The sequence below is a fragment of the Beta vulgaris genome, chromosome 2, assembly GCF_026745355.1.
Source record: "Beta vulgaris subsp. vulgaris cultivar EL10 chromosome 2, EL10.2, whole genome shotgun sequence".
Lineage (NCBI taxonomy): Eukaryota > Viridiplantae > Streptophyta > Magnoliopsida > Caryophyllales > Amaranthaceae > Beta > Beta vulgaris.
Genome location: NC_079203.1, coordinates 39,266,191 through 39,281,383, shown reverse-complemented (window position 1 = coordinate 39,281,383; position 15,193 = coordinate 39,266,191). Strand labels below are relative to the sequence as shown.

The 15,193-nt window shown below is 32.9% G+C and overlaps 2 protein-coding genes across 3 annotated transcripts; both read left to right on the top strand.

Moving 5' to 3' along the window:
• Positions 1 to 1,357: 1,357 nt before the first annotated feature.
• On the top strand, positions 1,358 to 8,550 carry LOC104886693 (protein CUP-SHAPED COTYLEDON 1). 2 transcript variants are annotated; one of them, XM_010671167.4, is made up of 4 exons: positions 1,358 to 1,553; positions 1,781 to 2,043; positions 3,122 to 3,393; positions 7,701 to 8,550. In XM_010671167.4, exons 2-4 carry the CDS (start codon positions 1,866 to 1,868, stop codon positions 8,256 to 8,258), a joined length of 1,008 nt encoding a protein of 335 aa, XP_010669469.1. In that variant the 5' UTR covers positions 1,358 to 1,553; positions 1,781 to 1,865; the 3' UTR covers positions 8,259 to 8,550. The 2 variants fall into 2 exon arrangements, with proteins under 2 accessions (XP_010669469.1, XP_048495001.1); XM_048639044.2 differs by lacking the exon at positions 1,358 to 1,553 and having other exon boundaries at positions 1,673 to 2,043.
• Positions 8,551 to 13,394: 4,844 nt separating this feature from the next.
• On the top strand, positions 13,395 to 14,567 carry LOC125494863 (uncharacterized). The gene has a single exon (XM_048638709.2). The coding sequence runs from the start codon at positions 13,395 to 13,397 to the stop codon at positions 14,565 to 14,567; it is 1,173 nt and encodes a 390-aa protein (XP_048494666.2).
• The last annotated feature ends 626 nt before the right edge of the window (positions 14,568 to 15,193 follow it).

The window sequence follows — 15,193 nt, the reverse complement described above, 5'->3', positions numbered from 1 at the left end:
TACTTTCTCCATTTCAAAATGGCAAAATTAGTCTCAACAACACCGTGAACTATAGCACGGGTGCGTCAAACAATTTCAACTATGACTTATAGTCAGAACATCCTAAAGTATGGATATGGGTGCAGTGGTCCCTACCATAAATGAGGTTGGTGATCGAAATTCTCACCGGCTATAAGTCGAGTGCTAGATATTGGGTAGCCATAGAATCATTTTCCTTGATTGTGGTTGAACTTCCAAGTAGTTTGGACTACTGCAGGCAACCAATGTCGACAGTTCACCCTACCATTATGTAAACTGGTATTTGAATTCTTTTGAAAATTTGAAGATAAAGCTGAGCTTATTGTTGTATGCAGATTTTGCTCTTTCGTAATTTAAGGTTCATTTGGGAAGAAAGAGGGAATTTAGGGAAGTAAGAGAGAACTTGGGTAAGAAAAGTCTTTTTATTGTTCAGTTAAGGAATGAGAAAATAAAGACACACACTTTTTTTTAGTGTAAGTAAAAAAATTAGTTAGGGTTAAAAAAGAAGAAACTTAGAAAGGAGAGAGAATCCAGTGAGAATTCTAGACACCGACCTCATTTGTGGTACGAACTACTACACTTAGGTCCATACTTTGGGGTATTTTGACTTATAAACCATGGTTGGGGCTAGCTGTTTGGTGCACCCGCGCCATGGTTTAAGGTGTTGGGGCTAATTCTGTCTTTCAAAATTAATGCAACATTGGATTTTCATCGTCTCTAGTGTATTATATATTATATTGATCATTAGTATCTTTTATTGACTTTATAATACTAAATTATGAAAATTTGATATTGCAAATGTAATGTAAACATTAAAATGAATCTAATAAATCAGACATGATTTTCATTTCCTATATAATGGTGAAATTTGTGGTTAAAGTTTGTAAAATTTAACCTTAAAAACACAAGTTTTGTATTAATTTTTAAACGTAAGAAGTATATATTTCTGAATTGAGCCGAAATGAATTATAGTATATGAATTATCGTTGGAATCCAGTAACAATGTTTTAATGCCCAACAGGAAGAAAATCACATCCAATTGTCATAAGTCTAGCGGAACGATTTAGACAGTTACAATAATATGGAGCTATAAGACAAAGAAGCAATCTTATATCACCACCCTAAATTAGTGTTTCTTCCATGACTTTCCATACTATATGAGATATATTATTAATTTCATCCGGGCACCTTGTATCTCAAGGTCCATAGTTGGTGAGAGCTTCAAACTCACACATGCATACATGTCACACAAAAACCCTAGAAAACTTACATGTTAACATGCATATATATATATTATACATAAAACAGCAAATATATACACGTACCATCATTTTTATTTAATAAGTATAAACTCTTACTTATTCATCTATTGTAACCCTTATCATCCTCTCCTCTTAAATTTTCCTACCCATCTTCAAAACCTTAAGACTATACTTTCTTCATACTATTACACACCCACCAAGCTCCCTAAAGTTTACTTCTGTCGGATGCTCCTTATTTTCTTAGGAAATCAAGTCCATCAGATTTTCTATAAGGTACTTCTTACACAAGCAATTTTCACAAGTTAACTTGTGTAATGAACAATTAAGTCTCTCTAATATTTATTTATGCTTCAAATATACTATACCCTAAAAAATAGGTTAATGAATTGGTCTATATATAAGCTCTAGAGATTTCATCATCTAACTTTTTGACTCTTTTGCTAATCTGTACGTTTAATTAGATTAATTGGTTTAATATTTTCTTAACTATTTGTTTGCAGAGTAAAACAGTGATTTATAAAGGCATAATTAGCTAGCTGAAGATAAGAAAAAGGGGTAATTAGTTATCTAACTAGGAAGATCAAGATGGAAGGTGGAGATCAACAACCAAAAGAAGAAAGTTTGCCACCAGGATTTCGGTTTCATCCCACTGATGAAGAGCTGATCACTTATTATCTAGTGAACAAGATCTCGGACGCGAGCTTTACATGTCGAGCTGTTGCAGATGTTGATCTTAATAAATGTGAACCATGGGATCTTCCAGGTATTTTGTTCTTTGTTCATGGATATTTCCTAATTAATTATCATATGTTTAATTACATGATATATAAATTATTTCCATATGCTTGCTCTTATTGTTTGTTTGAAAGTCACTGGAAAGAAAGATTTTGTACATAAAAAATTAGGTTTTCTTCAATGAATTAGGTTTTCTTCTAAAAAATTAAAACTATGATTTTTTTTTTTTGAGCTAGGTCTCAAAATGCAGTCCTAACTCAGTGTATGTAAATCAGGAAATTATATCTCATAGTACAAAGAACTACTTTAAGATACGAGGATTAAATTTGTACACTCATCATGGTGGTAATTAGGAAACTGTAAAGGCGAAGCTAGTTGTTCTTTGATTGTTCTTAATAATTAATTAGTATTAAAATAACGATTTTCCTAACCTATGTACCTAGTGCATAGGTTAGCTATTTGTTTTTAGCTTTATTCAACAAAATTGATAAATATGGCATAGTTCCTATTATGAGAATAATATCTTTAATAAACTATGTTATGTTTATCAATTTTGTTAAATAAAGCTAAAAACTTACACCTATGCACTAGGTGCATAGTTTAGAAAGACCATAGAAATAATCTCTCCTATGAGTGGAAAAATGAAATTGGGGAGGCCAAATATTTGAAATTTTATTTTACGAATAATTCCTAATAGCTATTAATTTCCAAACTTAAATTTGCTTAAGTTTTGCGTGTAGTTGTAAGTTAGAGTCTGGTGGATAATATAGGTTCCATAATGACATAAAATTTAGCTATATTATCTCATATTACTTTTGAGAACTGATAATAAAAAACTAGAAATCATTTGTATATCTTTTTTTAGTTCTATTGTTAAAACAAAAAACAATACCAAATAGATGAGAAAAGATTTTATAACGAAAGAAAAAAGGGGATATCCATGTTTTGTAAAAAAAAAAAAATGAAGAAAAATTTGTTTAGAAAGAATAGTTGCCCATGATCTTATACCCATAGTTATATGCTAAGGAACCCTAAAAAAAAGTAAAACCAACTTTTCATTTCCTACTTTGCTGATATTTTTTTTTTTTTTTGCATGGTTCGAATAGGGAAAGCCAAAATGGGAGAAAAAGAATGGTATTTTTTCAGCTTAAGGGACAGAAAATACCCAACAGGAGTTAGAACAAATCGCGCAACCAACACAGGTTACTGGAAAACCACTGGAAAAGACAAAGAAATATTTAACAGCAATACAATGGAGTTGGTTGGAATGAAGAAGACATTGGTTTTCTACAGAGGGAGAGCTCCTAGAGGAGAGAAAACCAATTGGGTCATGCATGAATATCGTGTACATTGTAGATCTGCCTATAGAAGTGCTAAGGTGAGTTTGCTATTACTTAAACCTCAAAACTATATTATATGTTTCATTTAAACATTATGTATATATATTAGATTAAGTTAAGTCTTTCCATACTCATTTAAAAGGTTAACCCTTTTTCTAGAGTTGGCTTTGCTACACTAATGTGTAATCTTTGTGATGCATTATTTGTACTCTTTTTGTCCCATGCAAAAACATCAAAAAAAACATAGATATTGATTTTGTCTGAATCCTCCTTTTTTTGAAGAAAGGGAAAGAGAAGGATTCATTTCGATGAATCCGTATCATTTTTGTTTAGTCTCCTTCGTTTTTGAGGTTTCTTTCAATTTCTTAAAAGGTTCAAATAAATAATATATTTTTATAAATTCTACCTATTCGAATCTAATGGGTTTAAGAGTATGAAATTACTTCATCAGTAGAGCTCTAATTTCAAAATATTGAGATAAATTAAGTTATCTTAAATTTTTTTCTAATTCAAACCTACTATAAAATATTAAAATGTAGAAAAAAAATCACAATTTATATATATGAAATTACGTTACATTAACATGCATGAAAAATAAACGTGTAACATGTAAAAAGAACGGCGGAAGTATAAATTTTTGGGAGCTAAATAAATAGCAGGAGAGCAAAAATCAGCTCATTATTATGAGATATGATCATATAATGCTCTGGTATAATGATCTTATATAAGCTATCAACTAATGAGCTTCTGCAAACAGGTGCTACAGCCTACATTGGTTACAGTTACTCTCTCCATTTGGAATAATTATAATTATAACTAATATATAAAAAAATCGCCTTCTTTCCTAAAACTCTAATAAGATTTTGGATTTTTCAAAGTGTCCCTACTTAATATGGTTTTTCATGAAATTTGATCTCTATGATTAAGAAGAATTGTTTTGATATATTTCACTCTAGTTTGATATGTTTAACTCAAGACAGGCTAAATTTGATTTCATTGATATGGTATGAACTTTTCTACAATTTAAAGCTATAATTAATTCTTATGACGATCTTACCTAATGTAATCTAATTAATCATTCAATTTCTTATTTAATAAGCTTATTCATGGGTAACTTGCAATCTTGTTATTCTTGCATGCCTTCCCCCGGCCCTATCCCAAAAAAAGTTACATTTATAAGTGATGTACTCGAGAATAGGGTAATGCTTTACACAAAATATTATATGAAATTGTTTCATGGTGGAATATAACTCTTAATTACTTAGCGAAAAAAATATATATATGGATTTGGTCTGGTCCATACCTATTTAGTTATGGACTCATGCATAAGATACTCTTATATATTTTTATAAGTGACCAATTTTATATCATTAGCCAAGATTTACCATTTTATATGCTTAAGTGACCATTTAAAGATAAAGGGTAACTCAAAAGGCTAAAGCATAGTACCAAAGTAAGAGTTATGCGGGACTAAGGCCACCCACCACATCACCACCGTGAGAAATATGCCCTTAATTGAAATTGTCATACTGTAACCAAACTTCAATTTAGATAAGATTTAACTAGTTAAATTCAACCAATACTGTTGTTGTGACAGATGCAATTAATGAAACAAAAACAATGAACAATCGACATAAAAATTAACGTGGTTCACTAACAATGTGTTAATTATCTACGTCCACAAGCAGAGGAGAAACAATTTTATTAGATTTAGGAGAGAGTACGAATTACAGAACAATACAAAAACAAAGGTTAATAATAGAGTTTTATACAGTACCCTACTAATTAACCTAAACAGATGAACTTAAAACCGAAACTGAAACAGACCCGATATATTAAATAACTTATACCGAAAAGTTGGGGGGGGGGGGGTTGCCTCCTAACCCCATCAGGACGTTTCACCCCTGGACCCCGACTCGCTAACTGAACAGCAAGACCCCGTATTAGGTTATTCCTAACGCCAGATAAATAATTTAAGGCATATATAGTTCAACAATTCTTTTGACGTAATATCGAATATGAGGCGGGTCAAATAATGAATCAAGTTCTACCAAGTCTAATCCTATAGCTTCTACAATAACAAACACCATCTCCTCAGCCAACTTATTGATTGTACGAGAAATAAGTTAATCTGATTACAAAGTACACAAAAAGAATAAGATTTTAGAAAACCAGAGCTGGAAATAAGTTACTAGAAATTAGAATGCTTGTTATCTATCTAAGCTAATTAAGATGAAGCAATTGCAGTTTGGACGACGACATTTTGAAGTAGTTAGTTCATGAATAAAGCATCTTTTATGCACCAATATATGTGAATGTTATTACTTATCGTGATGGTATGACCAACGAAAGTTATCATACTTTCTTGTTCATATAGCTTAGTATCACATATTCTTAACTAATTAACCCAAATGTTTAATGATTTGCTAGAGTAACATGATGCAGAAAATGGAAAATGGCAATACCTATATTAATACTCCCTCCGTCCCAAAATATAGTTCTCATTTCCCTTTTTTCATGATAATTTATGCAAGTAGAATATAAGAGGGATAATAATGATTTTTTGTTTATTTAAATATATGTTGTATGGGAAAAGATGAATTTAGGAGAGAGAATGGAGAATAATTGGTAAAAGAGCATTAACTGTAACATTTTGGTTGAATAAACAAAGGAAAAAACAAATTTCAAGAAGCAAATAAATGATGGGACACGGTTTTTCTAGACAAATTACGGAAAAATGTGGAACTAAATATGGAAATGGGAACTATATTTTGGGACACCCAAAATGGAAATGAGAACTATATTTTGGGATGGAGGGAGTATATTAATACTTCAAATTTATTTACTTTTACCATTGAAGTACGTTAGCAATAGCTCGTAGTGCACGTTAAGATCAGGTCACGTCGATCAAGGTTTATTTTCTTCTATTGTGCCTCATTGGTACTCCTAGCATAAAGAGTGAATAGTACGTATCATTTAATATGTTGAGCAGGTTAATGAGGTACATAAGTTAATGCAGAAATGCTAATATTAGTAGCTAGAAAAAGTTTTTACTAGAAGTACCTACTTAAACAATAAGCTCAAGTTTCCTACTGGTCTGAATGTACGAAGTATTCAATAGAACTTGAATATAGGAGTGATAATAAGACTAATAGATTTGACATATTTTCAAGCTCAACTCGAGATTTTCTTTAGGTGAATAGACTCTTGAAATATTTGATTAATTTTATATGTACATATTAACTTAACTTGTAGGATTTAGTAATACTAATAAACTCTGTAAAATTAAAGTTGATATAATGATTTCAAAATTAAGCAAAACTTAGGGTTTGTTAGGTTTTTTTTAATTATTTTGTTTCAATTTTTTTTTACGGGATTATTTGGTTTCAACTAAAAGTTATTAAAAATGATGAAAATAGAAAAATAAAGTAGTTAATATCTTTTGATTGTTATGTTTAAAGTAAAAAATATATATGATTGCTTCAATGTATGACTAATACTAACTTCTATATAAATTCAATATCATATGATTTTTAAAGTTTTCAGAACCAAAGAAACTATAGACGACATTAGCAATAACATTGAATATACTATGATTATAGGAACGTTGATTTTAGTCTTAAGAAATAAGACGAGGTTATTTTTTTTAAGCTCAAATCAAGACTTAAGTTAAAACAAACTCATATATTGTGATCTTAATAAGTTCGTGACTCAAGTTGAGTATAGAAATGCTTTATAATCAAATAACTAAAAGATCTATTATAATTTCTCATATCATTTACAAATTGGAACCCAAGTTTAGTTTTGATTTAAGGTTCCGTTTGGTAGGGCGTAAAATATTTTCTTGGAAAACTGTTTTCCTTTATTTTCTATTTTACATTGTTTGGTTGGCAAAAGAGTGTAAAACTATTTTCCCTTGGGGTAAAATTACTTTCACAATGAAGGAAAACCATTTTCCCTTCAAAATGAAGGGAAAATTATTTTCCTTACCTCTTTTGTAAATTTTTTCTCCCTACCTTCTTACTTTCCCTTTCATTTTCCTTTCACTACATCATTTTTCTTACATGAAACCAAACAACGGAAAACTAATTTTGGAATTGTGTTTTACATTGTAAATTGTTTTCCATGAAAATCATTTTACACTGAAAATGTTTTACACCCTACCAAACGGAGCCTAAGTTGAATTTGAAAAAATGACCTCGGATGTAATGATCAGACATAGTACTTCATGTACATACAATCATTAGCGGAAATACTATGCATTAGCCCTTTGTCAGTATTATTGATCATTTGCTTGGTATAGTAGATTTCCCAATCTAACTCTAAATTTGTGTATTGCAAGCAGGATGAGTGGGTGGTCTGCCGAGTATTCCAAAAGAGTGCAGGCGTGAAGAAATACCCTACAACACAATCAACAAGAGCAATCAATCTAGAAATGGGACCAAGTCACATACTTACATCCCCTATGATGCCCTTAGACCCAGCTCAATTTAACCTTGGAAGAAACTACATGATGAACAACCATCATGTTGATCAACTCGCCGAGCTCTCACGGGCCCTACGAAGTGGTGGCTCCACTACAACCTTCCCCATCCAGTCCCAAATAAACTACCCTACTCTTGGCGGCGGTGGCGGTGGCGGTGGTAGTGGTCCTGGTGGAGGGTTCACCATTTCTGGCCTTAACTTGAACCTTGGTGGGGGATCACAAGGCCCGGCACCGCCCTTAAGGCCAATGATCCACCAACAAGGAGCACAACATGATGTTACTTCCTCCATGATGACTGGACTTGAGAATAGCTATGCTTCAGTAGACATGAACATAAATGGACATGGTGGATCAAGTGGTAGGTTCATGAATGTGGACAATTGTGTCGAGTTTGACCATTATTGGCCTACATATTAGGATGAGGAAAAGTACTACAACGTACGACAACTACCATGCATGTATGAATTTTGTCATCAATGGAGTTTGGTATGATTGGAGGAGAAGTAATTAAGTAGATAGCAACCATATGGAAGTCATTTGGTTGTAGGAATAAGCTTAACTATTGTAAGGTCTAGTTTGTAGTAATTTTTAGTTTGTTGCAACTTTATAAGTGCTTTTTTTTTTCCTTTTTCTAAAACATGTATTTTATAGTTCATAGTCAAAAGTTAGAACTTCTACAAATCAATATTCTATATTTTCTCTTCAGCTACATGCATTGTCTTTTCAGTCCCAATTTATTTGCTACATTTTGTTATTTAGGTGTGTCCCAATTTATTTGCTACATTTGCAACTATTTCCATATATAGTACATAGGTCCCACACTTTATTTACAAATTTATCATCACCCCCTCCTTAGTTTTTGTAAATATTTCCATATATAGTACATAGGTCCCACAATTTACCTATTTGCTTTTTTGGTTAATTTTTGTTATGGCAATGGTCCCCATTCCCTCATTGATATTTGTGATAAAACAATGTAGCAAATAATTTGAGACAGAGGGAATAATTGAGAACCTTAATATTGATCTTCCCTAGTGTGGTTGTAGACTTGTAGGTCAATGGGTACAGCACCGTACGATAGACCATAAAGCACCATGGTCCTCTTATAATTAATAAAAATATGTTACTACTTAAATCAAGTCTCTTAAGAAATGTAGGAAGCCTGAGGTGATATACTAATATACTAGTTTCTTGACCCGTTCATGATGTATAGGAAATTTTCAAACTAACTAAGTTTCCTTTTTTAATTAAACGGTAGGAAAGTAGTTGAAGAAAGAATAATAAAACACCAAGGGTCATCAGTCATCTTGCGAATAAAGCGGTTGCTATTGGTCATGAGTCGATCTTGACTCGCCAACCATAGAAAAAAACGCACACGTTGTGGAACCTCCACCTTCCACATACATTTCCACCCTCTCACTTCATCGATGTCCGCTTCTGAATCATTACGAATTATTTTAAGAGCAGATGTCAAGGTAAAACCCCCCGATGGGGCTCCATTCCAGAAAATTTCATCCGATACCTCCTCCTCTTCAATCAATTCATGAGACGCAATTTTCCCCAGTTCTTCTTTTCAAATAAAATTTGAAAAAATCTCCCATTTACACCCTGAATTTCTATATATCCCACATTTCCCTAACCGTTGCATCTTAAAGATGGAGAGGGGGCTCAGTAATGGCGATGTCTAGTAGAGGTTTATCGATAACCCACCTATGATGCCAAAAGAAGGTCTTGTGTCCATTCCCTACAGCCATGTTCACACCTTTTCTAACAATATCAACACTGCTCATGATCCCACGCCACGCATTCGAAGTGTTTTGTTTTTCCTTAAACATATCAAGATCACACCGATTATCAAAATACTTCGCTCTAAGAATCCGTGACCATAGAGCGTTCGGCTCCGCTAGTAATCTCCATCGATCCAAGTTTGGCTAGAAAGGCGGTATTGGCTTGACGCATGTCCCGAATACCCAGCCCACCCTCTTTTTTGGCTTTGGTTATTTGGTTCCATGACACCATGTGCACTTTTCGTTCTCCCTCTTTAGACCCCCACAAAAAATTCCGCGCCCTTCTATCAAGATCATCACGAGTGGACCTTGGTAATTTAGTTGTTTGCATCGTGTAATACGGAATCGAGCTCAACGTGGAATGTACTAGGGTGGCACGCCCAGCAAGTGATAGCGTCTTCATTCTACAACTCGCTAACTTTCCATTCACTTTATCTACGAGGTACTGATATTCGCATTTAGAGCTTCTCCCATTAATAATTGGCACCCCAAGGTACTGACCTAGATCATCCGTCTCCTCCATGCGGAGAGTCGCACTGACTTGTTCTCTCATCATACAGTCAGTATTCTTGGAGAAGAAAACCCGAGATTTTGTCAAACTAACCTTGCTGCCAGACGCCTTACAAAAACTATTAAGGCAATGCATCATTACTTCAGCTTGTTCCACGTTGGCTTCGCCAAATAGGATTAAATCATCAGCGAACGCAAGGTTAGAAATAGGAGGACCATTCCTACTTGCTCGCGTGGGTTTCCATGACCCTAGTTGCACCTCTCGCTCAATCAAATGTGATAACCTTTCCATACATATCACATACATGTACGGGGATAACGGATCTCCTTGACGAATCCCTCTAGAAGGTTGAAATGCCTCTAGCGGCTCCCCATTCCACAATATCCGTAGTTTGGCAGATGTGACACATGACATGACAACATCCACCATTAACTGAGGTAACGATAACTCCATTAGGGACTCACGCAGAAACGACCACCTCAGCCTATCATAAGCCTTTTCGAAATCAATCTTAACTGCCATATACCCTACCCGACCATGCTTGAATCTCATTGAATGCATCATCTCTTGGACAATAATGATATTATCTGTAATCTGGCGCTTATGAACAAAACTACATTGCGTCGGAGATATTAAAGAGGGGAGAATAGACTTTAACCTGTTCACTATCACTTTCGTGACCAACTTATACACAATATTGCACAACCCAATTGGCCGAAACTGGTGAGCTTTTTGGGGGACATCCACTTTTGGAATCAGCACTAGGAAAGCGTCATTCAATCCCTCTGGAAAATCGCGCCCTTCTAACACATCCTTCACTAGGCACGTAATGTTAGGTTGCACTACTTCCCAAAACCATTACTACTTATAACACAATGTCACTATATATTTTTAGTGTGAATATAAAATATGAAGTAACATACATTATATTCAATAAAGTACCCTAAGAGTGACAAAGAGTGGATAATAACCCAGTGAGTTCTCAACATTATTACTGTCTTGCTGACTCTGAAAATCTGGTGATATTTTATTACGTTTGCTTGAGAGTATAAGCATTCGTTTCTGTCTTGCACGCTTCTGTTCTAGTTTCTTCTTCTCCAAATAATTAAATGGTTCTTCATTAACTTTGAAAATATGCGATATTTTTTTTGATAATGATTACGTATTTAAATTTCTATAAGTATATATAGAAAATCAAAGTATTTTAGTAAATACTATTATTACAAAAACATGGTAATATAATAAATTACAATTTAGAGAGAAATAAATCAATATTTCGATATATTAATAATTCATTAGACGATTTATTTTAAATAACTTTTAAAATATTAATTTCTATGTACAAACTAATTAAAATAAAAAGAAAAGTAAATTATATACATAAGTATTGTAATAGTTTAACAAAAAAGAAATAATTCTACCTTAACTCAGTCTATGTATGTATAGAATTTGGCCCATACTAAGCCCATTAGTAAATCCTAAATAATTTTACAAACTAATTATGTCATTCCAACCATGTTAGCCCATAATTATTATATTTCCTTTTCAATAAACCCATAAGTTAACATATAATAATTACAACTATGTTAGCCCATACATTATTATATTAACCTCTATAATAATATAATATTTCAACAATTAAGAAAATGATATAAGTTACTTGACTGCCAAAAATATAATTTCATATTCATTGTAATATATACTCCCTCAGATCTTTATTAGTTTAGCCGTTTCTTTTGCACAAAGTTTTAGGAGAAACAATATTGTGGGACATAGAAAGAAAGAGAAACTATTATTTTATGTTAAAGTTTAGTGTATATGTGATCAAAAGTTAGTAGTCCCATTTCAAAAATAGAAACAAAAAAAATGGGTAAACTAATAAGGGTCATCCCAAAAAGAAATACGGATAAACTAATAAAGACCGGAGGTAGCATATTATAATAATAGATAATTTTATTAGCCCACTACTTACAAATGGCCATGTAATTACAAAAGCCCAAAAAGAAGCAGGAAGAAACATATCACTAATACAAATGAAGAACTGATTTTTTGGGAAGAATTATATGAACAGTCTAATTGAAGGAGAAGAAATCAAGGTTTTTTTTTAACAATTCGAGAAGAAATGGAGGTGTTTCGCTCGAAAACTACAAATCATGATTTGCATGCATGTATTTTTACATTTTTTTCTACTTTTTGGATTATATAAAACCGAAATAAATAGACTGAATTATTTTTAATTGTTGTAGATCTGGGCATTTTCTGAATTATATAAAACATTTTTTTTTGCATTTTGGGCATTTTAATGATTTTCATATTTCTAATAGATGATACATGCATGTGAAATCAAATTTTCTTTTGAATGAGGAGCGATTATTTTCGTTTGCTTCAAAGGATCAAATTTCTATTTTGGCTCAAGAAATCGATGTTTATATTCTACATCAAACACAAATTCCCTTTCATGTATGTGATTTTTGCTCCTTTTCCCTTTTTTTTTTATTGCATGTCAAAATACATAATAGAGGGCAAATTACTATTGTTTTTTTTTATTTAAAAAGTTTAATGGTTGTAAATGTATTTTAATCTACAAATTGCTTTTTTTTAACAGTACATATAAATCTGATGCAAGAACAATAAGTGAGAAAAAAAATCAATTTTTCTTCTTATTTTTTTCGTTGTTGGAAATTACATGCAATATCTGTAATTATATTGTTATTGCATGTAAATGTTTTTTTTGTTAACATAATAATTTAATTGTTAAAAATCTACTATTTTTTTTCTTTATGACTTATTTTCTATGAAAAATTCGTCCTCTATACTAATTGAACCCTAAATTTCGAGAAATAATATACTCCCTCCGTTCCCTTGAGTTCTTTACGTTTGGTATCATGCACGTGAATTAAGGAGTGTAGATAGTGGAATAAGATTCACTTAAATGATTAATGTTGGTTAACTAAATCAGTAAATATCTTTAACTTAGGAAAAAAAACTGCATTAAATGCAAAAAAACAGTAAATTAAATGCTTTGAGAGAATAGGGCTTCAATCCTTGCAAAACCATATTGACCAATAGGAAACCTTTATTGTTTTTTTTAAACCAATAAGAACAAAGCACACAGATTGGAAGTGCAAACAACACAATAAGCACTTTCTTCTTTACTGTATAAATAGGCTCAATGGCCTTTTACTGTTCATTAAAAAAAAAACACTGTCACATTCTATTTAAAAAAAAAACAAACGTTTTGCTTCATTGCCTTCAATGGATTCAGTTTCAGTGGTTGATGTGGATGATTGCCATGAAATCATTGACTTAGACTCTGATGATGCTGAAGATGGGCAAGGGCAGTACAATTTCAATTACTTTGGGGCTGAACCAGGGGTAGTTGAAGTCAATATTATTGACTTAAACTTGCCTCCAGAAGCAGACTTCAATAATCAGCAAGAACATAATGAATCAAATCCACAACTAGCAGTCTTCAATAACACAGCAGCAGAAGAAACAAACCAGCAACACCAAAATGAGTCAATTCCACAACCACAAAGTCATCATAATCGAAGGCTCCGCAACTATGAGAGGCTTCAAATTTTGTGTTGGTTGCTGGATAACCAAGTAAATGGACAGCTGAAACATGGCACCATAACTGAAGCATCAAAACAATTCAATATCACAAGACAAACAATTTCAGCATTATGGAACAAAGCAAAAAAGCAAAAGCAAGCAAGTCAGCCGTTCAATGTGGATAACAAATACATCAACTGTGGGAAGAAGAGAGTTGAATGTCCTATAGACAGAATTATTCAACTTTCAATGGGTCAAAGAACGTGCATAAGGGATCTAAGTTCGATGCTTGGCCTTGGTTCAACAACGGTGTGGAGAATGATTCAACGAGGTCTTATCAAAGCTCATACGAACCCATTACGTCCGGGTTTGACAGAGAAAAACAAAATCGAAAGAATGAAGTGGGTATTGAGCTTATTAATAGGGGACTCGGCTCACACAAAAAGCAAATTCTATCCCATGTATAACTTCGTGGTGTTAGATGAGAAATGGTTCAACCAAACAAGAAAATCACAGAAATATTATTTGGGTGCAAATGAGGTTCCACAATACAGATCAGCAAGTTCAAGCACTAACATTAAGAAGGTTATGTTTACTGGCGTTGTAGCAAGACCTAGATATGATGAAGAAGGGACATGCGTGTTTGATGGAAAAATTGGGATTTTTCCATTCACATATCAAGAACCAGCTAAGCGAGCGTCAAAGAATAGAGAAAGGGGTACTATGGTCACAAAAATAATCTCAAGTATCAATAGAGAAGTGACTCGAAACATGCTTATTCATCAAATAATTCCAGCTATAAAAGCAAAATGGCCAGCAGAGGAGGGACTACAACCATTTACATTCAACAAGACAATGCAAAGGCTCACATAACCCAGAGCGACCCAATTTGGCAACAACATTGCAATCAAGACGGTTTCAATTTTGTTTTAATTCAGCAACCACCAAACAGCCCTGATTTAAATGTTTTGGACCTTGGATTTTTTTCAAGTATCCAAAGTCTAATGCACAAAAAAATGCCAAAGAATGAGGAAGAAATATTGCAAAAGGTCAATGAAGCTTTCAACGAACTAGATCCAAAAAAGTTGAGTAGAGTATGGATGACTTATCAATATGTAATGACAGAAATTCTTAAGAAGAAGGGTGGGAATGATTATGATTTGCCTCACAATTACAAAGACAAATTAGAAGCTCTTGGAATACTTCCGGAACAAGTTCAAGCAAATAGATGGAATGTTGAAGAATGTTATGAATTGGTTCAAGCGTACGAGAACATAGCATCGACATCAAGGAGACCATCAAATTGATTAGGCAAAGGTTATTTGTAATGAACATTTTTATTTGTAATGAACAAATTAAATGATGATTTGATTTGTGACTGGAAAGTGAATGGCAATATGATTTTAACACATACTCCAATTCATCTCGCAATTCATCTCGCAATTTCAGATTCATACAAAAATGTCAAACAAAATGATGAGTTCATCTCGCCTACAACA